The sequence below is a fragment of the Pyrgilauda ruficollis genome, unplaced genomic scaffold (genome assembly GCF_017590135.1).
Source record: "Pyrgilauda ruficollis isolate IOZ18807 unplaced genomic scaffold, ASM1759013v1 scaffold59, whole genome shotgun sequence".
Lineage (NCBI taxonomy): Eukaryota > Metazoa > Chordata > Aves > Passeriformes > Passeridae > Pyrgilauda > Pyrgilauda ruficollis.
In genome coordinates this window covers 2,408,216-2,431,587 of record NW_024527599.1, presented here as the reverse complement: position 1 = coordinate 2,431,587, position 23,372 = coordinate 2,408,216, and the positions used below count along the sequence as shown (strand labels likewise).

General features: G+C 43.0%; 2 protein-coding genes across 4 annotated transcripts in view; both read left to right on the top strand.

Annotated features, from left to right (window-relative positions):
* The first annotated feature begins 349 nt into the window (after nucleotides 1-349).
* On the top strand, nucleotides 350-15,504 carry INTS2 (integrator complex subunit 2). 3 transcript variants are annotated; one of them, XM_041482741.1, is made up of 24 exons: nucleotides 350-708; nucleotides 1,176-1,314; nucleotides 1,930-2,032; nucleotides 2,166-2,279; nucleotides 2,598-2,728; nucleotides 2,810-2,983; nucleotides 3,397-3,623; nucleotides 4,151-4,276; nucleotides 4,816-4,887; nucleotides 4,989-5,103; nucleotides 5,755-5,823; nucleotides 5,973-6,107; nucleotides 6,464-6,640; nucleotides 6,884-6,992; nucleotides 7,711-7,815; nucleotides 8,262-8,426; nucleotides 8,584-8,785; nucleotides 9,308-9,433; nucleotides 9,981-10,170; nucleotides 11,095-11,361; nucleotides 12,349-12,456; nucleotides 13,017-13,122; nucleotides 13,284-13,460; nucleotides 14,251-15,504. In XM_041482741.1, exons 1-24 carry the CDS (start codon nucleotides 416-418, stop codon nucleotides 14,418-14,420), a joined length of 3,600 nt encoding a protein of 1,199 aa, XP_041338675.1. In that variant the 5' UTR covers nucleotides 350-415; the 3' UTR covers nucleotides 14,421-15,504. The 3 variants fall into 3 exon arrangements, with proteins under 3 accessions (XP_041338675.1, XP_041338676.1, XP_041338673.1); XM_041482742.1 differs by having other exon boundaries at nucleotides 1,176-1,326; nucleotides 3,433-3,623; XM_041482739.1 differs by having other exon boundaries at nucleotides 1,176-1,326.
* Nucleotides 15,505-16,038: 534 nt separating this feature from the next.
* Nucleotides 16,039-23,372, top strand: part of BRIP1 (BRCA1 interacting helicase 1) — a 46,370-nt gene continuing 39,036 nt past the window's right edge. Inside the window, exons 1-6 of the mRNA XM_041482892.1 lie at nucleotides 16,039-16,139; nucleotides 17,114-17,241; nucleotides 17,821-17,932; nucleotides 18,315-18,509; nucleotides 18,762-18,889; nucleotides 19,385-19,519. Of these exons, the coding sequence (XP_041338826.1) occupies nucleotides 17,149-17,241; nucleotides 17,821-17,932; nucleotides 18,315-18,509; nucleotides 18,762-18,889; nucleotides 19,385-19,519 (663 nt within the window). The 5' untranslated portion in view covers nucleotides 16,039-16,139; nucleotides 17,114-17,148. The remainder of the gene's footprint in view (nucleotides 16,140-17,113; nucleotides 17,242-17,820; nucleotides 17,933-18,314; nucleotides 18,510-18,761; nucleotides 18,890-19,384; nucleotides 19,520-23,372) is intronic.

The window sequence follows — 23,372 nt, the reverse complement described above, 5'->3', positions numbered from 1 at the left end:
CACAGCCGCCGCCACGTGCCCTCGGCCGAGCCGCCGCCGCATTCATCGTGACAAAACACAGAAACAAAAAGCGATTTAAGGAACAAACACTATTTCTGCCGAATGCCATAAACACTGAGTTGTACAAATTGTGATCGAGGAAATGAAGAAAAAAAAAAAAAAAAGGTTTATACTTTTTAAAAAAAAAAAAAATTCAAATGGAATAAATTATTCATGAAGCCTTGATTGTGGTGTGGGTTTATTGAGGGGGCGGGGAGGGCGGTGCCCCTCAGCCTTTCCCGCCCCTCAGCCCTTCCCGCCTCGCCCTTTCCGCCCCTCGGCCCTCCCGCCGTGACGTCACTTCCCGCTTCCCCCGGTAGTAGTGGCGGCGGCGGCGGGTGGGCGCGGGGGCCGTGAGGGAGCCGCTGCCGCCGCCATGTCCGAGTGCTCGGCGCTGCAGTTCGTCAGCCCCTACGCCTTCGAGGCCATGCAGAAGGTGGACGTGGTGCGCCTGGCCGCGCTGAGCGACCCCGAGCTGCGGCTGCTGCTGCCCTGCCTCGTGCGCATGGCGCTGTGCGCGCCCGCCGACCAGAGCCAGAGCTGGGCGCAGGACAAGAAGCTGATCCTGCGGCTGCTCTCGGGGGTCGAGGCGGTCAATTCCATCGTGGCGCTGCTGTCCGTGGACTTCCACGCGCTGGAGCAGGACGCCAGCAAGGAGCAGCAGCTCCGGTAACGCAGAGAGCGGGGATGTGTGGCGGAAGCGCTGCGTGGCTTTTCCAGCTGTTCCGATGTTTGCGGCAGCTCTTGAAGCGCCGGGCGGACCGGGCCGTTCGTGTCCCTCGATGCTCTCCTAGGAAAACCCTGGGGTTTGGTTGTGTGTCCTGGCATCTGTTCCCCGCCGTGCTCAGCGGAGGGTGTGGGATGCACTGGGGGAGCTGTCCCGGCAGGAAGGGCTGGGATGGCTCTGTGGGATAAAGGGACAGCTCAGGTGGATGCGCTTTCCTGACTCTTTGTGCTGCTGGGGAATAGAAGCGCTTGAAATTTTGATAATGTACTGAATTAGCTTTCTTGTACTGCAATTACAACAGTCTTTAAAGGATAGGAGAGATCCCTAGGGAGCTGCTGCCTCCTTTAACAGGAAGCATTTCTGTCTTTGCGGAAACGTTTAATACTTGTTGTTTTGAATTGTGTGCCAGGCACAAGCTGGGAGGTGGCAGTGGAGAAAGCATCTTGGTGTCACAGCTGCAGCACGGGCTGACGCTGGAATTTGAGCACAGTGACTCTCCTCGGCGGCTCCGGCTGGTGCTGAGCGAGCTGCTGGCCATTATGAACAAGGTGAACTTCCCCATAGGTGGATATTTGTGACTTTTAGGTTGCCCTCTGAACTGGTTGTGTTTCTGGTGCTGCTGGTGGTGTGAGCACTCTTCTCCAGACCTTACCTGCTTTATCAAGGTTCAGAGTCTCAGTCTGATTGAACAGTGGCTTTTGCTTAAAATCTTTGTGACTTCCTAAAACAAGTATTTGCTGATGTTACAGAGACTCTGTAATATGCTGTACTCACACATAATGTGATTTGGTGATCTGTCAGTGCAGAAACAATTTGGAAATAAAATGAGCCCATCTCTATCCCATTCTTTGCTCCTACTGCAGTGTGGTATTAGCCATCATATTTCTCTTCCCCCACTTTCTCACCAGACATTTTATTTTCCTTGTGTAAACTTAGAATGTCAGTGGGCTATTTTTCTTTCTTCTGAAAAGAAGCAATGATACCATCTGTGTTGAACTATTTCCAGTAGTAAATATTTCTTCTACTGACTTTTCCTACTACTTCTGTGTTGATAGCTTTGTGTTTTTGGCAGTTTTTCATCTATTAAACATGCTGAATTTAAAGCAGATTTGGACAAATCGCTCCATAAAACCTGTTCACTGATGATAAATGTTGTCTTGCAGGTGTCAGAATCAAATGGTGAGTTTTTCCTCAAATCTTCTGAGCTCTTTGAGAGTCCTGTTTACCTGGAGGAGGCAGCAGATGTTCTCTGCATTTTGCAAGCAGGTGTGTTTCTGTACTTTTGGTGTTTTCACAAACGTAACAAAGCAATTTGGGAGCTGTTGTGACAGATGTAAAGTTACAGGGTTTTTGTTTCCCAGTGAAACATTGTGACTTTTAGCACCCTCTTTCCATGCAGAGCTGCCATCACTGTTGCCAATAGTGGATGTGGCCGAAGCTCTGCTGCACGTTAAGAACGGAGCCTGGTTCCTTTGCCTGCTGGTGGCCAATGTCCCTGACAGCTTCAACGAGGGTGAGTTTCAGCTTCTTCTCCAGCTTTTGAAATGATTTCTACCAGTGTGGTTAATTCTGGGCTAAACCACGAGTTGTACAGGTTTGAGCTGCTGGGTGCTGCCACCTGGGCATGTTGATTCCCATTTTTTGCAGGCCAGGCTCGCTGTGTGTGTCACAGCTTTTCATCTGTAGGTCACCGTTACAAAGCCTGACTGGGCAGGGAATGGGGCTGAGAGCCTCCTCTGTCCCTGCCAACAGGGATTTAGATGCCACTGAGACAGGTGATAGTTTGAATTGGGAAGGGCAGATTTCCTCAGAGCTGCTGTTGGCTCTCCAGTGTGCAGGGGTTTGATTAAGAACGGCGAGCGGCAGGATGAGGAGAGCGTGGGCGGCCGGCGCAGGACCGAGGCTCTTCGGCACCTGTGCAAGATGAACCCTTCCCAAGCCCTCAGGGTCCGGGGCATGGTGGTGAGTCTTTGTGACAATCGTAAGAACCTTCCTGAAGCTTCAAACCCAGCAAAGGTGACTGAGCCTGAGCGTTTTGTCCAGGTGGAGGAGTGTCACCTGCCAGGTCTTGGTGTGGCTTTGACCTTGGATCACACCAAGAACGAATCCTCAGATGATGGAGTGAGTGACCTGGTGTGTTTTGTGAGTGGTTTGCTGCTCGGAACAAATGCAAAGGTTCGGACGTGGTTCGGAACTTTCATCCGAAATGGACAACAGGTAAGAAAATCTTTGAGTATTCTGCTTTTAAAGGAATATTTTTGTAGCTTGATGTAACTCTTTTGGACGTGTTGCAGATTTGTCTGAATGCACATAAATCCTGTAGTCTTGGAGAAACCTTTACGGGGCAACCTCCTCTAAATAATGTCCCTGAAGGCAGCAGCTATTTGGTTGTTCCCCTGAGAGGTTTTTAGGCATGGAAACCAGGGAATTGTATGTTTGTAACATTTGCCTGATAAAAATGTTCATTCTCAGTGTTCACAGTGGGAAGATGCTCAGGTGATGTAGTTAAAACTCGGAACCAAAAACTGTATTTAAAAAAAAATAACCCTCTTCCTTTGACTATGAAAACTCTTATATTGTTTGTTGGGCTGAATTTGACGTTGTTCTCATCTCTTAACCTCTTAACACAGAGAAAAAGAGATAACATCAGCTCTGTGCTGTGGCAGATGAGGAGGCAGCTGCTGCTGGAGCTCATGGGGATCCTGCCCACGGTGCGCAGCACACACATCGTGGAGGAGGCGGACGCTGACACGGAGCCCAACGTGTCCGTGTACTCGGGGCTCAAGGAGGAGCACGTGGTGAAGGCCAGCGCCTTGCTGCGCCTCTACTGTGCCCTCATGGGCATTGCTGGCCTCAAGTAAGGAGCCTGCTCGTGCTCTGGGGTTTTGTTCATGGCTGTCCATTTCAGTAGGGGGTGAGGGCTTTGGGCATTTCTGTTGTAATGCCACTGTGTCCTCAAAACTTGTGGTAGGACTCAGCAATTTCAGTCCTCTGTTGCTGCAAAATCACTTCTGCAGACTTGTTAAGAGGGCTCTAAACCCACATGTTGGAGCACTGTGTAGAGTTATCAGCTATTTTCTCTTCCAGCAAACAACATACATTGTATGGATTTTTAATTTATTCCTTTGCTTTCACTTTTTAGCGAGTGGTAATGTAACATCTTTATGCATTTAAGTAGTTTGTACCAATAGATAGGATTATATCCTGGGGAAGTTTTCTCACTGTTGCCTCTTAACAGAGATTTTTATCTCTGTTAAGTTCAGAGCAAATTACCACCTTGACAGATTGAGTGACAGGGAAAATTCAATCTTTAACCATTGTGAGAGACTGGAAGTCTCTTCCCTATTCAATCCCCAGCTTTGTTTTGCTCTCTGTCCTGCTCAGGCCCACGGATGAGGAAGCTGAGCAGCTCCTGCAGCTGATGACGAGCCGCCCACCCGCAACCCCGGCCGGTGTCCGCTTCGTGTCCCTGTCCTTCTGCATGCTCCTGGCCTTCTCCACTCTGGTCAGGTACTCAGTACAGGAGGAGCTTTGGAAGATCTGACTGGTTTAGCACCATTAAGGCAGTGCCCTTCCCAGAGCTGCACTTTTTTCCCCCCCAGTGCTTTATAAAGTCTCCACACGTTGATGGAAGGGATTTGTCTCACCCTGTGGTTAGTGAATGGATATTTCAGTCTTGTTTTATAGCAAGTCTTTTGAGAGGTGAGCATTAGCATGAGCTTAGCGTGAGTGGATTTTTGAAGACTGAAGTAGGCCTGACTTGTTCACTGTTCCATGGAACAGGTTAATGGCTCAGTTCCTTAGAGAGAAGCAGTGCAGATAATTCAGGGTGTAGCTTTCTGTTGGGTGCATTCCAAAAAGGAAGTTGCCTGACAGTTGGACTGACCTTTGTGCCAAATATCACTTCTTATCAGCAGTTGGATGCTAAAGTGAAAGTGACAAAAAGTCTCCTGGTGTAAGGTTCCTCAAATAGAGGCTTTTCTGCAAGTGTGGTGAAACTAGCACTGGTTTTCTGGGAAGAGGATCTATTATGGATTTTCTTTGTGCAGCACCCCAGAACAGGAGCAACTCATGGTGATGTGGCTCAGTTGGATGATAAAGGAAGAAGCCTACTTTGAAAGGTGAGAGCAGGCTGGATTTCATTTAGTGATTCCAGTAATCTCACATTTATTTATGTCCTATTTCCTTATGTCCTGTATTTCTTCCTCTTTGTTATCATCAGCATTTCTGGTGTGTCTGCTTCCTTTGGAGAGATGCTCCTCTTGGTAGCCATGTATTTCCACAGCAATCAGCTCAGTGCCATCATTGATTTGGTCTGCTCCACCTTGGGAATGAAGGTAAAGCCTAAACTATTTCTAGCCTGTACATTTGTCTGTTAAAATCAGTTTTTTTACTGGGATTTGGTACTGTGCTATTTACTTTACTTTTGATATAAAGATCTTTGGTTTTGCTAATATACCTAAAGAAAATATAACCTGAAAAATGAGTAATAATTAACCTGGAAGAACATTCAAATGTGCATAGCTCGTCAGGAATGTGGTGATAAAAGAATCTTCAAGAAGTGATGGCCTGTTGAAATCATTATTTCCAAGAAATGAACTTTCTAGAAGACTAACTGAAGTGTTTTCCAAATTGAGCTGCAACGTTTTTATTTCAAATAGTTAAAAGAGATACCTATACATGTAAAAATTAATTTCAGTGAATTGCCAAAGGAGATTTGCCAACAATTCACTATTGTGAAACAGTGTCTTACCAGATGTAAAAGCTGGGGAAGGGGATTTTAGTTCAAGGAAGACATTGGGTGATTAACTTGTGACATTGGAAAATATTTCTGTTTGACATTTGATACAAATGTGAATTGACTGGGATACCAGGAAAACAGACTAGTTTTAAAAGGCTAAAAGTTAACAGTTTATAAAATAAACTTGCAGTCCTTAGTTATAAGAAAGATAGAACTTGCAATTCTAAGTACTTCTTCTGAATTTCAGATTGTTATTAAGCCCAGCTCACTGAGCAGAATGAAGACAATCTTCACACAAGAGATTTTCACTGAACAGGTATCTTCAACAGGGATTTTTTTTTCCCCCCTTGGCTCTTTCCTTTCCCTTTGGGGTATTCCCCAAAAATGAGGAGATGCCAGTCAGGGCTGTGTGTCTTGAACACCTTGTGCTGAGTGGTTTTTCTGTTCACTGTCTCTTCCCTGCAGGTGGTTACTGCCCATGCTGTCCGTGTGCCTGTGACAGGCAGCCTCAGTGCCAACATCACTGGCTTTTTACCTATTCACTGCATTTACCAGCTCTTAAAGAGTCGTTCCTTCACCAAGCACAAAGTATCCATTAAGGTACCACCCTTGTTTCTGTTCATAATTCTGATTGCTGATGAGGTTTTGCAGGCTGGTTGACATATTGGACCAGAATTTTTCATGACTCTTGTACTTTCCTACCATGTAATTTAAGAGTGAACTGTGTTTTAAGTTAGGGTGCCCATTTTTAGCTCTGCAATCCAGAGACCACTGCTTAATGAAGTTAAAAATAATAAGTCTCTCTCCCCCATCTGTGCTTAATTGTAGTCAGAATGATATTCCAGCCAGGACAAGTTCTGTTTGTGAAACAGGGTCCAGGATACAGAGTTTCAGAAGTAGTGTTGCACTTTCCAAAGTCAAAGCCTCTGCTTGTGTCATGAGTTGTTCTCTTGCAGGACTGGATCTACCGGCAGCTCTGTGAAACCACAACCCCACTGCACCCTCAGCTGCTGCCCCTCATTGATGTCTACATTAACTCCATCCTCACTCCTGCATCTAAATCCAACCCAGAGGCCACCAACCAGCCTGTCACAGAGCAGGAGATCCTGAATGTTTTCCAAGGACTCTCTGGGGTAATCATCTTGTTTGGATCTTTCTTGTACTTTATGGGGACGTGGTTCAGGATTTTGGATTTGTGTTAAGTTGCTTCACTTCTTGCTTTTACTGCCTGTAAACTCCCTCCTGCTACAGTGACCGTCATGTGTTTTGAAGTGATTCTTGTTACTCAGATATTCATCATATTTGTGGATAAATCCAAATTCTTCTTGCCAAGAATCAGGAATGCAACCTGACCTTTGTGTGTGGTTTATGTGCAGGGGGAGAATTCTCGTTCCACCCAACGCTTCAGCATCACCACACAACTGCTCGTCCTCTACTACGTCCTGTCCTATGAAGAGGCACTGCTGGCCAGCACAAAGATTCTAGGTAAATGTGAGAGCATCAGGGGGAAACAGATTAACTGAAAATTAGGTGCAAAGAGGGGAAAAATTCATGGTGCTGTCAGATTCCAGCACAGCATAAAAAGTTCCGGTGTTTGCAGTAAATAAAACATTGCTGTAGAGATTGAGGACGTAAAGCTCCTGCTGAAGCTGTCTAGTGGAGTAATTTGTTTTACACATTAAAAGTGGTCCAAGCTGAGTTACAAGAAATGTTTATGAGCATCTAAGGAACACAATAACAATTAACAAAGACTTCATAATTATTTGAGATCTTCATTTATTCTCGTGTCATCAAACTTGCACACAGTTTTCTTTCTTCAGAGTTGGCAATTTTATAGTTGGTAATACTTAATGATCCCATTTTTACCTTTGAAATGAAGACTTTAAATCACTTCTAAAAGACTGTTGTGTATTTTATTGATGAAATTGAACTTCAGTGAAAATTCAGTGTTTATACCTGGTGTGTGTTTTTACCAGCCCTTTTTAAGGTGCAAAATTTCCAGTATTCTTCAGCCTTTTTTCTTCATGCTAATCAAGGAAGTCTGAAATACCATAAAATCCATTGCAGTTATTTGATATTTTCTTGATTTTACCTGGATAATATAGAGACAAGTGCTTCACATTTTCCTTATTAATCCAGTTGGAGAAATATTTGTTTTTAGCTGTAGCTGCTACATGTGGTTTCTTGTCCTGTTCTCTTGCAGCTGCAATGCAGAGAAAACCCAAGTCCTACTCTTCAGCATTGATGGATCAGATTCCAATCAAGTACCTCATCCGGCAGGCACAGGGGCTGCAGCAGGAACTGGGAGGTAAAAATGGGTCTGAAGGTCTAAAGTGCATGAAAAGGAAGGCTGAGTGTTCTCAGCTCAGTGGTTGTTGTTTTTTCCATAGCTTGTTTTCCTTTTTCTTGCTTTTAAAATCTGTCAGGAGTAGCTACTGAGATTGCAGAGATATTTGAAGAGTCACAGTGAAAGGGTGAGGAAAGCAGTTCCTTTTAGAGTAGGTCTTACCTCCCTAGGGCAGGTTTTAGGGTAGGAATTACCTGAGAGTGTTGAATTTTCCAGGGTGAGTTTAGGAGTTACTTTCCAAAGGGTAACTTTGCCTCTGTGTTGGAGTTGGAGCATCAGGCTGTGAACGTGCACCTCACTGAGCTGCTGGCCAGCCCTTCAGGGCTTGGAATAAAAGGCATAGATGTGTTCAGGTGACAGATGCAGCTACTCAGTTCTGAGCTGTGAATGTCCCTGATGTCCCCAAGGGTTGCACTCTGCCCTGCTGAGGCTCCTGGCCACCAACTACCCCCACCTGTGCATTGTGGACGACTGGATCTGCGAGGAGCAGATCACCGGCACCGACGCCCTGCTCAGGAGGATGCTCCTCACCAACATGGCCAAGAACCACTCTCCCAAACAGCTCCAAGAAGGTAAAGAGCTTCGTTGCAAGTAAATTCTTTCCAAATGGATTGGATATAGTAGATTTGGAAGTGTGTGATTATACTTTATTTGTATAACCAAAATGCTTCGATGCTTCAAACGTCAGAAGTCCAGTTTTACCCAGATCCTGTTGTTTCTGTTTTCCAGCCTTTTCCATGCTGCCTGGGAATCACACCCAGCTGATGCAGATCCTGGAACATTTGACCCTTCTCTCAGCTGGAGAATTGATCCCCTATGCAGAGGTGTTGACCTCAAACATGAATCTTTTGCTGGAGGCTGGAGTCCCACGGGGAATTCTGCAGGCTGTCAATAAACTCTGGATGGTTCTGAACACTGTCATGCCCAGAAGGTATCAAGGCTCAAAATACTGTTTGGTTTCTTGGTGCACATAGGTGGGAGGACACTTTTTCTTTTAAAAATAGTAACACAGTGCCTTTAGGTGGGAGATTGGAGGCTGTGACTGAATAGAATGTGTTGGAGCTGCATTTTTTTAGTTTGTTGATATTTTGAAACTTTGCATTTAAAAGGAAGGTGGTTCTTATTCTCAGGGGAAAGGAAGTCTTCAATTTAAAATACAGGAGTATGGTTTTATAGTGTCCGTTGTTTATGCTGAATTACTGATGGAACAGGAACTCACTTTGGTAAGAAAATGCCTTTTTTAATGAAGTGGATACTCTGCTGCAGTAAAAACTGCTCTCAGTCCAGGGAGTGTAAGTAAATTGCACCTTGGTTAACTTCAAGGGCTGCAAATGGAGTTTTTGCTACTTGACAGGCCTAGAAAAGTATGGCTGAGTGACCAAATGCTTAGGGAACCCCTTTTCTTATACAAATTTTCTATTTAAAAAAAAAAATCATAATATTCTCATTTTAGGTTGTGGGTGATGACTGTTAATGCCCTGCAGCCTTCAGCAAAAATCGTGCGGCAGCAGAAATACACCCAGAATGATCTGATGATTGACCCCCTGATTGTGCTGAGGTGTGACCAGAGAGTGCACAGGTGAGTGTCTGTGCTGCTGCACGGGGAATGCTTAACACAAAGGTGTCAACAGGAAACTTCTAAAAGCTCTCAGCACTTCAAAACATCTTTTCAAACCAATCACAGGAGCATCTCTGTTGTTTTAAGCTTGGCCTGAGGACTGTGGAGCTGGGCCTGCTGTTCCAGCATTTCATCCTGTCAAAACTTTGGGATTTGCACATGGCTCATCCATTTTTGGATTTGGGTGTGTGAATTGTGGTAAACAGGCTTTGCAGAGTGCTAGAAATGGCTGCTGCCACGTAGTGGTGGGTGAGGTTTAGCTGTGACATCCTTCCAGCTCTTGTGCCTGTGGGTTAATCCATCCTTTTGGGCAACAATTTCTGCCAGTGGGTGCTGCTGATGGATGTGACAGAGGCAGATTTGCTTCATTTCCCAAGGGAGTCTTGGAAATTGTTCCCCCAGATGTCAGGGATGCCAGAGGAGGAGCTGTGGTGCTCCAGCCTTTGGGAGTGCTTTTGGTTTGTTCATGGTACTGAAAAGTCTTTGTTTTACTGTGTTTCCATCTCAGGAGTCCTCCTCTGATGGATATCATTTTGCACATGTTGAATGGATATCTTCTTGCTTCCAAAGCTTACCTTAATGCTCACCTGAAGGAAACGGCAGAGCAGGACATTAGGCCATCCCAAAACAATGCAATGGGTCCAGAGGCCCCAGAAGTTACAAGGGAAGAGTTAAAAAATGCTTTGCTTGCTGCTCAGGTAAGAGGGAAGAAATGGATAATTCCATGATGTGAGGGAAAACAGTGATGAAAGAGAAATGCAGAAACAGGAAATTAAAAAAGGAGGCCTTGTAAATTACTTTTTTTGCCAACTTCTGTTCCCATAGAAAAGAAAACAGCCTCTGTATTCAGATGGTTAAATATTTTCTTTTTTCTAGTCTGAAGCATTGTGCTGATTTACTGCTTTGATAGTGGTTGTTCTGTCAGAACAGACAGGTTCTGCTCACCAGCCCTTTTGCCTTGATGCTTGTGTGATCCAGAGGCTGTTTCTGTGGTTGGATTTGGAGCAGTAAAACAAAAAATAAATGTGACAGACCCATGCCTGATATCTGAAAGGTGTTTTAGAGAAGCAGCTAGCACTGGAAAGTGGCAGAGGCTGAAGGATGGTTCATTTCTTAGCTTGACATTATGGAAATTCTTGAGTAATCCCATTCCACAGACATCTCTTCATCCCTGGAAAAATGTCACATAGGGAGTTCCCATTATAATATGATTTTTGAGTTAATAGGAAGTTTTATATTTAAATGAGCAGGGGGATGAGTACTGTGATTTACATGGCTCTTTGCATATTTTGTCTGCTCTGGATGCTCTAAGGGACCACTGGATATTTATTTTGAAGCAATATGAGATTCCACTGAATTTACTCTTTTCATCTGAGATTATGATATTCTGTTAGATCTAGCCTTTGCTTTCTTTGCATCTTGATTAAAGTGTTGAAGTTTTTAAAATGTTCTACAGGATTTATGATTCTTCAGCTCAGTCATTTTCATTCTGTACTTAAAAAAATCGACAGGTAGTAATATTAATCACATGACAATCTTCCATTTCTTAAATAATCCTTATTTTGTATTTGATTTGTTTTTATTTCACTTTTTTAAGCATCTTCTGTGGCTTTTCTCCCCAGGACAGTGCTGCTGTGCAGATCCTCCTGGAGATCTGCTTGCCTACAGAAGAGGAGAAGGGCCAGAGCAGCAGTGCCCAGGGTTTGCTGAGGGATGTGCAGAGCCCCCCAAGCCCTCAGGGCACTGAGGCTGAGGAGGAGGAGCAGGAGGAGGAGGAGGGGGAGCAGAGTTTGCTGTGCAACCTGCGGGAGGTGCAGTGCCTCATCTGCTGCCTGCTGCACCAGATGTACATTGCTGACCCCAACATCGTCAAACTCGTGCATTTCCAGGTCTGCCTGCCCTGCCTGGGCTCTCCTCTGGGGTGTCAGGGGGGAAGGAGCCAAGGGGAGAGCTCAGGGGCTCATGGATGTTCCTCAGAGATGATAACAACACCCTTCTCTCCCTCTGTCTCCCTCAGTTTGCAGAGCTCACGCTTTCTTCTTATCCCGGTGCTTGGTCTCTTGGTTGTGGTGAGAAGGCAGCACCCAAACTCTGCCTGTTCCCCTCCTTTGTGCCTCTGCCCTTTTCAGTTTGTCCATCTAAGCCAGGGAAAGCTGCCCTAATCACCTTGTAATTACTTGTTCCACATCTTTTGTGGGTTCCTTTTTTCTGGCTGTGTTTTTAAATTAATATTCCCATTATTCAAAAGTAATTTGGCTTCAAATGTAAACATCTCCTTATATTTCCTTTTTGTTTGGGCACAGTTTATCTCTTTACAGTGGAAGGAGAAAGGTTGGCCCTGCAAAAGCAGCTGAGTACCTTCAAAAAAAAAAATAGAAGAGGGGGAAGATCAGTAATTTCTAAAATACAAATGTGTTTTTAATGCATATTAAATTTCTCCTTGCCAGATGGCAGACTCTTTGCAAGGAGTTAATTTGCCTTGACCTGGAACTGATTAAGTGATAAAAAAGTCATTATGGGGCAGTTGTGAAATGAGCAGGTTGGGGCTGATGGTGAAATTTGGAACCCAGGAAAGACACAGAAGGAAAAGGTCACTGAAGTCTCCTTTCCTTTGGGGACTGGAGGGAGAGCTTCTATGCAAATAAAGAATTGAATATTGATGGTAAAGAATTGATCCAGACCCTGGGTTTGTACCCAGTCTGCTCCTGTTGCCTTGGCATTACAGGCCTGCTGCAAACTCTGGACAAAAGGGAGTTACAAATATATACATTTTGAAACAGCATTAACACAGGTGTAATTTAAAATCTTAGTTGAGGCAGAATTTTTAAAACACACCTGTGAGACATTGGCTCACCTCTTTTTTCTTAATCTCACAGGGTTATCCATGTGAACTCCTGGCACTGACAGTGGCTGGGATCCCATCCATGCACATCTGTCTGGATTTCATTCCTGAGCTCATTGCCCAGCCTGAGCTGGAAAAGCAGGTACTGGGTGAAATACTGGCTGAGGGGGGAGAATAAAACACTCACTAAAAACATCCTGTTCTAACTTGCCTGGGATATTCAGGGAATATTTGTAGCACTTTTACCTTAAATTAAAGGCCTGACATTGAAGGCAAGTGGAATTTTTTGGGCTAAAGATTCCCTGTTTCTGTATCAAACCAACTTTGTAGCTGCTCTTATTTAATACTTTCTAGTATTAAGTTACTGCTGATCAACTGAGGTTAAAACTAGAATGTATCAGAGATAAATATCTCCTGCAAGGCTTGTGTTGCTCATTGCTGCTTTATTGCTCAGCATTAGTGTTGGAACAGTAGTGTCTGGGGGAGATTCTGAAGCACTTTGATTATTGTTTAATATGTGTGGATTATTTTTCTTCATACCAGCAGCAAAATAATCACAACAACTATTGTTAAGGCTTCTTTGGCTTCAATTTCCTTCATGGTAAAGCAGGGAATATTTACTTACTGTTAAGTGTGCTGAAGAGCTTTGGCTAGAAGTTATAAACCATCCTGTAACTTCTTTGCATTTCTCTCCTTTGGCAGATCTTTGCCATCCAGTTGCTGTCCTACCTGTGTATCCAGTATGCCCTGCCCAAATCCCTCAGCGTGGCTCGTTTGGCCATCAACGTGATGGGGACCCTGCTCACAGGTACCAGCCCAGCCACCCCAAAACCCACCTCTGGGGGAGCCAGCAGGATTTCTCTAGGCTCAATGCACTTTTGTCTGTCTAATTGCTGTTGTAAAAGTAACAGTTTTTGGTTGGATTTTATAATAATTTATTTTTCTTCTGCGTTTCCTCCTCCTTGGCAGTTCTGACCCAGTCCAAGCGTTACACGTTTTTCATGCCCACCCTGCCCTGCCTGGTGTCCTTCTGCCAGGCCTTTCCTCCCCTCTATGAGGACATCATGTCCCTGCTGATCCAGATTGGACAAGTTTGTGCCTCTGATGTTGCTACACAGACTCGAGACTTCGACCCCATCATCACCCGTAAGTCAAGGACTGAGCACCCCAGAGGGGTCAGGCGTAGGGAGATGAGACAGAAACGTTGTGCTGCTCTGATAATTTACTTATTTACTTAGTTAATTTACTTAATTATTTACTTAAATGTTGTGGTGTTATGATAATTTACTTGTGGGGACTTTTGGAAGGAATTTGAGATGGGACTTTTGAATTGGCTTCGATGGTGTGGTTTATGTTTTTTATCTTTTATAGGTAGGAAGGGTGAGCTCGGTTTATATCATTATAGTATGGTTTAGAAGACCACAGGACCTTTAGTTACAAGTCTTTTTAAGGACTTCTTGATTAATAAAATATTGTTAAAAAGGATATTTATGTTTTTGACTCAATCTTTAAATATTTCTTCTTATGGACTCAAGTTTTTTCAGCTAATTATGTTCTGATACATAAAGTTAGAGTACTGCATTTTGAACTTCTTGTTTACTATTGTAACTACTTTTATTTTTTCTATATTTTAAGCTTTAAAACTCTAAACTTTTTTTTACTTAGTTTAACGTGGTTTTTATAAATTCATACTCTTGCTTCTAGCACTTAAATTTGAAAGCTTTTTCTAAAGTTTCAGATCAAATCTTGCGTTTAATTCTAAACTTTAGCTAACAAGCCTAAAGTTCTAAGAGTTTGTATTTCACATTTCGTGGTGTCTCTGGAAATAACCTGTGGTGAAGCATGGGAGGTGCTGGCTTTGTAATCTCATATTTGTGTTATGGAAAGAACAATTCTCAACAAGTATTTCTTTTCCTTCTCCTGCTGCTTTTTCTAGGTCTCCAGCAGCTGAAGGAGAAGCCACACGATTTCTCAGGGCTCTGTAAAGATTCCTCCAGCAAAAGCTGCTCCAGGGACCCTGCCAGCCTGGACCCTGATGTGCAGCTGTGCCAGTGTGTGGAGAACACCATCATTGAAATCATCAACATGAGCGTCAGTGGCATTTAAAAAAAACCTCCAGGCAAGTTGTCCTGTAGCTTTTCCCTCTCTTTATGGTGCCTAAATTTGGAAAAAGCTGTGAAAGTGGACTGAGGAGCTGGAGCAAAGTCCACATTCTTCATTCATTGATTGAGTCACGGCTGAGGAGAAAATCCCCTCGACAGGATTTTGGGAGAACTTCAGAGGCTGAAGGGATCAGTAAATAATTTCCAGGGAAATAGTGATTTTCAGGCTTGCTCAGCTGCTGAAGTGGCACAGCAACACATCTGGAAGGGTTTTATAACACTGAAATATTCATTTTGTTGGGCAAACAACAAAATGATGGCTGAGAAAAATGGGAGATTGAAGTTTGCTTGAGGTAAATGAGCTGCTGCTCCAGGGCCTTGCAGAGCAGGCTGGAATAAAGTGCTCCAAGGAATACTTGAAAAAGTGCTGTGAAAAACTGCACCATCACACTGAGTTCTCAGAAAATCAGAACATTTATTTCTGTGTCAAACCATTGCTCAAAGCTTCAGTTCATGAAATCAGGAGCTTAATTTGAAGATCAACCAGGCTTCACTGAGAGTTTGAAACTGGTCTAAAAGTTTCTTTAAAAAAAATGTGCTGATAGCAAAAACGAGCCATAGAAATGGGATTTTTAAAGAATACAACTCAGATGGTTTTGTGGTTTTTAACTTAAAAAAAGAGATGAAAAAGACTTGAAGAAATGGGTGCAGAAGTGTCTTGAGCTGTCATCAGGATGGGATGAAAAAGAGAAATGGATGCTGAGAGTCACTGTGCAGAGGAACCTGGAGAGGAGGGACAGGTTTCAGCCGTGCCAAAGCAATTCCAAGGCCAAATCCTTTCTGCTCCACCATGGAGTTGGTTGTTCTTTTGTGTAGGAGGCTGGAATTCCCACATGGAGATGTGGGAGAGCCCTGTGGGTTTGTGTTCAGGATTCCTGCTGTGGCACCCCGTCACCATCTGCCTACCGAGTGTATTTTTGTCATCTTTATGTAAATTATGTAAATAATCTAAATGTATGTATTTTTTTTCTCCTCGGTTCCAAGTGTAATTTTATATCCTGTAGTGGTATTTAAATAAAAAAAACCAAAAACAACAACGGTGTGACTGAAGTTCAAAGGGGGTGCTCTGTTTTGCTTTGAACTTTCCAAGTTCATCCCAAATTTCATCTGAGGGGCACAGACACCTGACAAGAACGGGAGCTGTGTGGCAGTAATGAAAAGACACTGACTTTCCAAAAACTCTTAATTTTTCCATGGTGTTTTCTGTGCGCTCTGCTTAAAACAAGGAGAATAATAATAATAATAATACCCAATAATAATGTGCAATACACATAAAATAGTATACAAATGATAAATATAAAAACAAAATAAAAGAATAATGAACATATTAGTCGTAATACTAATGATAAAGGCCGATAACAATAACAAGTATTTGAGTATTTCACCAAAAGTGCCGTTGCCTAGCAACGCCTGCAACCCGGAAGCCAACGAGACGCCCTGTGATTGGCTGGCGGCGCGCAGAGGTGAAGGCGGGAGCATACCAGTGTGCGCTGTGCTGATTGGCGGCGCGCGGCCCCTTCCTGTCAGCTGATTGGCTGGGGCGGAGGCGGGAAGGACGGAGGCGCTGAGGGGCCGTGAGGGGCTGAGGGGCCGTGAGGGGCGCGGGGGAAGCGGCTGCCGGCGCCTCCGCCTCGCCGAGCACACAGAGGAAGCGAAGGCCCAGGTGCTGCTCTGTGGGCTGGGCTGGGGCGGTCCCACCGCTTCCTGAGCGTTCGGGTAGCTAAGCGGCTCTGCCCGGGTGGAGATGTCGCTGGGGGAGCTGGTGGCTTTGGTCACACCTCGAAGGGTCCCTGCGGTGTCCCGGGCCCTCCCTCCTCCTCCTCAGGGCGAACTGAGTTCGGGGTTGTGCTCGTTTAAGCGAGTGCCCGTCCCAGAATGGGTTGGGAAAAGCCTTGGAGTGAGGTGCCCTTTCCCTCTGGAAGGAGGGTTGGATGTAAACTCATGTCAGCCGTCGTCTTTGGCTAGAATTGTTTTTTCCTGTTGGGAAGCTCGATGGTGAAGCTGAATCGCGCCATAAATTGCTGCTTTTCTGATGCATATGTTTAATTATTAAAAGTCAGATGAGTTAATTTATCCCAGAGGATCTGCCAGTTTAAAGTTGCTGTCTTTATCAGTGTTGAAAAAATATGAGGAAAAAAACCCCCTGTGTTGTTAAAAAATATTGTCTCTTAAAGCCATTTATGCCTCTTCAATATTTTTAGTTCAATAATTTCACCTTTTTAACACAGGGAAATTGTCTGTCTTTTATTATCCTGAGATATTCAAGGTAATAAACACAGAATAGTAAATTGAGTGATACTTTTCCCCTGACTAATTACTCTGTTATTTGTGGAAGAAAGATGTTTTTAAGCATCTCATTTTAAAGTCGCTGTCCAGATTTATTTTTCATTGTTATAAAATGTACAAGCTGCTGGATGTTTGTAGTTAATGACTTCTTGCATTCAAGCTGATGGACCTTTAGAGTTAAAAACTGGCTGGTTTTAGTTACTCAATATTCTAAAATATTTTTCCTGCATGGATTTGGGTTCTGTCTCCAGTCTGACTAACGGGATCTGAACTGGTGTGTGCAGCTCATGGTGTTTTTGTTTATTTATTGTTTGTTAGCATTGAGTTGCTAATGCTGTATTTTAATTGCAGTTTTAAACCTGAAGCAAACAGGAGAAGAGCTGGCAATGCCTTCTGATGGGGCAGAATACACAATTGGGGGGGTGAAGATCCTCTTCCCCTGCAAGGCTTACCCCTCCCAGCTCGCCATGATGAACGCTGTGAGTAGAGTTTCTACTGGCATTTCCCAGCCTAAGACCTTGTGTTTTCCAATATTTGGAGTTCCAAAATCTCTGCCAGCATCTAGGAAGCTGCCACGTTAAATTCAGAGCTTGCAGTATGTTGGGAAGTTCAGTTGTAACCACTCAGTGCTCTCTGTGCTGTGCAATACCTGGGCCATGGTTAGGGAATGGTGAAGTGCATTTTGGATTTAGGAGCATTTGTGCCAAGAAACAAATTCCTTGTGGTGTAAGTATGTGGTTGTTTATCTAGGTATGCTGCAATTACAGTTGTGTACAAATGTTCAAGATTTTAGGGGAAAAAATACATTGTTTAAACAGACTAATTGTATATGGTAATATTTCAAGAAGTTTTAGTTTTTTGGGGAACTTTTCTAAATGAATTTTTGCATTTATATTTAAACATTTTTTAAAAGTTTTCACCAGTGACAGGACAAGAGGGCACAGCCTTAAGATGTGCCAGGGAAAGTTTAGGCTGGACATTAGGATGTTATTGCTAAGATTAGCTAAAGACATCTGCTTTGTTTTCTGTTAATTCTGTTTCTTTTCTTCTCCTTGAAGATTGTTAAAGGCTTGAATAACAGGCAGCACTGTTTGCTGGAGAGCCCCACAGGAAGTGGCAAAAGCTTGGCTTTACTTTGTTCTGCATTATCATGGCAGCAGGCTTTGTATGGTAAGTGTCTTTGTGTCTGCACAACTTTTATTATGAAATATAAAATAATTAATTGTTTTTCATCAGCCTTTAAACGTTTGGTTTCAGGTCTGGGTCCAGCACTGGGCACTTTGCCTTAATGGCAGCATGAAGCAGTAGTGCTAAGCTGGGTTTGGATCCCATGAGGGAATGTGGCTGGTGGAACTTGGGAAGAAAATCCTCGTGGTAGTGTGGGTTGAATGGGAGGAGGGAGGTGTTTTCCTTTCTTTCCTTTCTTCAGAGGGTGACCACAGCTTGTTCAGCTTGACTGGTGCTGAACTTTCATCTTCACTGGTGTGCACCTCTGGCTCTTGTGTCGAGTCTGGAGTGGTTTTAATGACAGACAAATGGCTTTGTCCCCCAGAGAAACCAGGGCCAGCCTCGTCGTGTGACAAGGAGGACAGGAAGGCAGAGCCGTCCCCACCGTGTCACTGCAAGTGTCACTCCCAGCCCAAGAGCAGCGAGGCTGCAACGAGTGGGACTCCCAGTGCTCCTTGTTCTGCCCATTATCCTGACACAGGAACTTCCAGAAAACCTGGAAGCCCGCTGGCAAACACAGGTAACTTCATCTGTAGGCAGCTAAAATTCTGCTGCTTTCAAACCAGGGATGTTTTTTTACCATCATAATAGCAGCCGTGGTTCTGCCCTGCATGAAATCTGTCCAGTGCTTAATGTGTCTAACACTTTCCTACACCATATACATTTATAGTAATTCTAGCAGTTACTATTCTGTAGTAATTACATTTTAAAATGTTGCCCTTGTTTAATGCCTCCCTAATAATGGACATTTCTTTTATCTTGTTAATTACAGAATGTAAGGAAAATGAAACACTAGCTTCAAAGCTGTCTGCCAAAAAAAAGTTATCTCTTCGTGACAGAGAGAACGATGATTTTCAAGTAGACAGGAAGAGGATTCGTCCCTTAGAAACAGAGCAGCAGGTGAGCAGTGACATCATCTGGGTGTAGCTCAAGCAAACTCTCAAATCCCAGTTAATGTTACAGAGGAGGGTGTGGGAAATAAGTGAATCACATCCCAGTCACAGTTTAGAGTGACAGGGTTTTGTTCATTTTTATTGTTACTTGTTGCAAAGGAGGCCATTGTTGCAATAAATTGTTCATTATGCCCTGTCCTAAAATCTTTCACATTTAGGCAAGTAATATCCCCAAAATATATTTATTCCCAGTTGATGGTGTTAGGATTTCTGTAAGTTTTGTAGCAGTGGGAAAGCAAAACAGAAAAGCTCAGCAATAACTACAGATGCTTTTATAATTAAAACGTTATAGCTTTCCTCAATGACTTTTGTGTGGCTTAGACTTGGTTAAACTGTTGATGCCCAGTTACTAAACCAGACTCAGCTGAAACAAAACCAGGACTGCCAGTGTGAGCACATCCCTCTGCCCAGTGCATTTTTACACTGTTTCTTTCCCCAGCAGGTTAGAAAACGCCACTGCTTTGCAAAAGGAGTGCAGTTGGTTGATGCTTTGGAAGTTTATCATCAGAGGAAAAACGGAGAGCTGACTGTTCATTCTGAAAAAAGCATGAAAACCACTACTTTTTCTCCCCAAACAGTGAGTAATTCAGTAATATCTTTTACACCAGGAGTGTTAGTTCAAGAACAGTTTAAAAGCAATGTTTTATGTGAAGGGGTTATGCATGAAATGCAGCCTAATGAAGTTTGAGCAAACATTGCAGCTCATGCACAGATTCCTCAGTGTTTTGGTTTTTATTTCCACTTTCTGTAGCAGAAGTATCACATCAGAAGTTAAGATACAGATTGCACCTGTTTGTGCAGCTTTGTTAGGCATTTTCTGCATTTCTTACTGTTTGAAAATAGATTTTACATAATTATTTGTTAGGGCAAAAGCAGCCGAAGAGGGAATGTGAGGCAGTAGGGCTGAGTGTGAGAGGCCAAGCTGTGATGTAGTAACCCCAAAGGAAACCAAAAGCTATAGGATTACTGTAAGATACTGGGAGCTAAATATTTTCTTACAGAAATTAATCTCTAGGCCATTTGATGGGAGGTAGTTTTTATTAGTTTTGGAGAGCTCTGTAGATTTTTGAGTAAGATTTGAAATGCTCTGTGCCGCTGAGTTTCAATTGGTAGTTTGAAACCCAAAGGCCACCAGAGTGTGCTATTCATTTTCAAATAAAAAGAACTCTCCTTCTTCCTGATTGTAAAATTTCCTCTGATACTTTGGTGTGGGCACATGAAAAATTTGATTTAAAACTTGTAGAACTTTCTTGTCTAGAAGAAAATTGAAAACTAAACAGTCTACTGTTTGCTACATCTTCAGAAAGAAGTAACCTAAGAAGAAAGAAAGGGGGTCATTTCTGTTTAAGTTTCTTTTTAAGGATGAAAGAATAAGGTATTATTTTGCTGTGATGATCTTTTCCTTTAGCAGACTGAGAACTTGTCTGGTATCAAGAAAATTGCAGAAAGCAAAGCCTTATTTCTCATTAGTAGCTTACAACAGGAAGAGCATCACTGCACAGGCTCTTAGTATAAAAATGCTTCTCTAGTGTGGCTTAGGAAATGAAGTCAACAGAGCTTCTGTTCAACACTTACCCTGATGGACTGTGTGTTTAGGGTGATACAATAATGTGATAACAGCATTATCTTGTTCACTGAGGCAAGCCTGCCTGTGAAGAACCTGTGTTTTACAGTGGTCAGTCCTCTGCTTAAAGCAGATTCAGTTTCTTACCAAGTCCTGTTTATACTGCAAGAGGGAGAATGGGTTGGTTGTTGTAAGAGCAGGAGAGGTGCTGCCCAGCACTGCAGCATCACAACACCTGCAGCTGTGTGGCTGAGCATCCAAACCTGCTCTCAGTGCTCTCACTCCAAGCCTGGGAATCCAGCTCTGGCCCTCTGTATTAACTCCTGCAAGGGAGGGCAGTTCCAGTGTGAGCTTAAAGGGAAATTATAACCTCAGGGTACTCTCTTGATTACTTCTGTCAAAGCATATGGCCTGAGAAACTGGGGCAGCTGGGTTAAGGAATCCCCATTTCTAGCAGGGAAAGAAAGTAAACAGTAAATGGAGAGTAGTGTAACAAACACTTGGGGTATCAAAAAACAACTGTGAAAAGAATCTGTCTTAATGTGCTAGCCCATTGCAGTTTAACATATTGCTTACAACCTGCACAATGGGGTTTGGGTGACTTCTGTTACACATTCCAGGGGACTGGCAGCCTGTTACAATCAGGGTCTGGACTCCAGAATGGGCTAATTTACCACGATGGGATGAAGAAAGTTGTGGATTTGTATTACATGCTCTCACCTGACACCGTATCTGATCCTTTTCCTGCTGATTGACGTTTTGAATGAGCTCTTTGAAGCAAGTTCCAGCTTAATTAAAACGTTTGCTTGGTTAGCAGTGATCTGTGAAAGCCTGTGATAAATATTGAACCGGGTTCACCTGCTGGTGACTGGGGGAGGATAAACAGCTGCTTTGTGTGCTTTAAACAAGAGGCTGCAGCAGCAGCAGAATACTGGGCTTTCTGAGAGCTTCCAAAGGAGCAGTTGAAAAGCTCTGCTAATGTCACTGCTGATATCTCCCTAGATTGTGCTTGTGTGATATTTCACACAAGAGACATTCACTGCTGCAGCATTCAGGTGGCTTTGTAACTGGGAAATGTAGATGGAGATATGAAGAACTCCTCTTACCTCTTTGTGTTTCAAAGATCACAGCCCCAGTGTTTGTTTAGCTCTATTTTACACACAGTACAGGCTGGTGGGCTTGATTATTCCTTTTTTAATAGGACTTCCACGTTTTTGCCATATAAATATTGATGTGATAGGCTGGTTTATCTAGCCCTGACAGAAGTACAAACAAGCTGCATTAGCCTAAGGTCCATATAGGCTGATATCTGATCTCTAATGGCATCTGTTCCTGGGTGTTTCTGATTAAATACTGCAGAAAGTACAGGAGGATCTTTTTTGCCGTCTTCCAAATGAAAATTCCTCTTTCAGATTCCAACAGCTGAAAACAGGTTTAGTTCTGAAGCCAGAGGGTATTATGAAATACAATTCTGTTGTCTCGGTATGAATTATTTCTAATCAGCCCTCCCCTAATTCCTTCACAGATAGATTGAAACATTTTCTAATTTTGTTACAACTTAACCAGTATCTCCGTGGTGTGAGTGTAAAACTCAGTGCTTTGGGAGGGCACTGCCAAGGAAACCCCTTGTTCATGGAGAGTTTTCTTTCTTTCTGCTGTAGGAATGGGAGAAGAACACCACATTAGGTGTTGCTATATGATATCCACAGTTGGTTCTTAGAGAAATACAGAGTTTAAAATAGTTTGCCTTTAATAAAGTTTAAAGATGTATTTTAAGGATTCAAGTGCATATTGAGTCACTGGAGTAATGTGGAAAGAACATGAAGAACTCAACTTTTAAACTGTGTTTTAACCAATTTTCTAAAGTTTTTCTTCATTATGAAGGACCTCCTAAAAAGGTTTTATTTATTAAAGTATTTGGGGCTAATGGTGGCTGTGGCTTTCAGAAATGCTGTGACTACTGCAGGCAGTTTTGTTTCTTAACTGCTTACTATAAAATCAGCCTGAGTTTACAACTTTCTCAGTATTGTGGGTTGGAGTGTTTTTTGAACATAAAACTTTTTCAAAGTTAAAGGTAACATTTTAGTACTGGAATAATGGCTAAAGTGCTTCTTAATGCCAGTATTATACCAATTCCAAACCTCTTAAACCAAACTTTTAAGCCCACCTGTAAAATACTGTAATTTATAAGCCTCACACATAAGAACACTTTATTTCCTTTTTATGAAAAGAATAATATCTGGTATTTTAAGCCCATCATACGAGAACCTTCTGTTCATGTTTTTATATATTAATTTGAGCTGCATTTTCCTGTTGTTCTAAGAACTCTGACAAAACAGCTGCCTGATGGGTCCTAATATTTTCTATTATTTTTATTTGGCTTAGCACAGCAGTGAAATATTAGTGGTAAAGTCTCATCTTGGTGTCTTGTGTATTGTTTTTCCCTCCGAAAACACAATCTGACTTGGATTAAAATTAAAAGATAGATGTATTCTTAAAGACCCTACACAGTCACTGCTTCAATTAAATTAATTTTTAGCTTGGTAATGTGGTTTTCATTATTTCCAGGAGCAAAGCAGAATCTAAGTGATAGAAATATCAAGGTAGCCTTGGAGCTTTCAGTGTGAGCCCAGAGCTGGGCATTGCACGTATGTAACATATACCATATGTCAGCTGTTTCCTGCTTGCCTGGTGACAAGAGCCCCATTCATAACTCTTCTTTTTATCCTTTCAGTGAATAAGTAATTATTCAATATAGAAGGCAGGATATTTGGAACTGGCTATTTAATGTGGCAGCACAGGGTAATGAAATCTGCTGTTCCTGGCAACCTGAGAGGGGAATGTAACAATTCCAGCATGGGTGTAA

Coding starts and splice junctions, on each gene's coding strand:
- INTS2 (XM_041482739.1), top strand. CDS start 416: ATGTCCGAGTGCTCGGCGCTGCAGTTCGTCAGCCCCTACGCCTTCGAG. Junction 709..1,175: donor AGCAAGGAGCAGCAGCTCCG/GTAACGCAGAGA, acceptor ATTGTGTGCCAG/GCACAAGCTGGGAGGTGGCA. Junction 2,280..2,597: donor CCCTGACAGCTTCAACGAGG/GTGAGTTTCAGC, acceptor TTGGCTCTCCAG/TGTGCAGGGGTTTGATTAAG.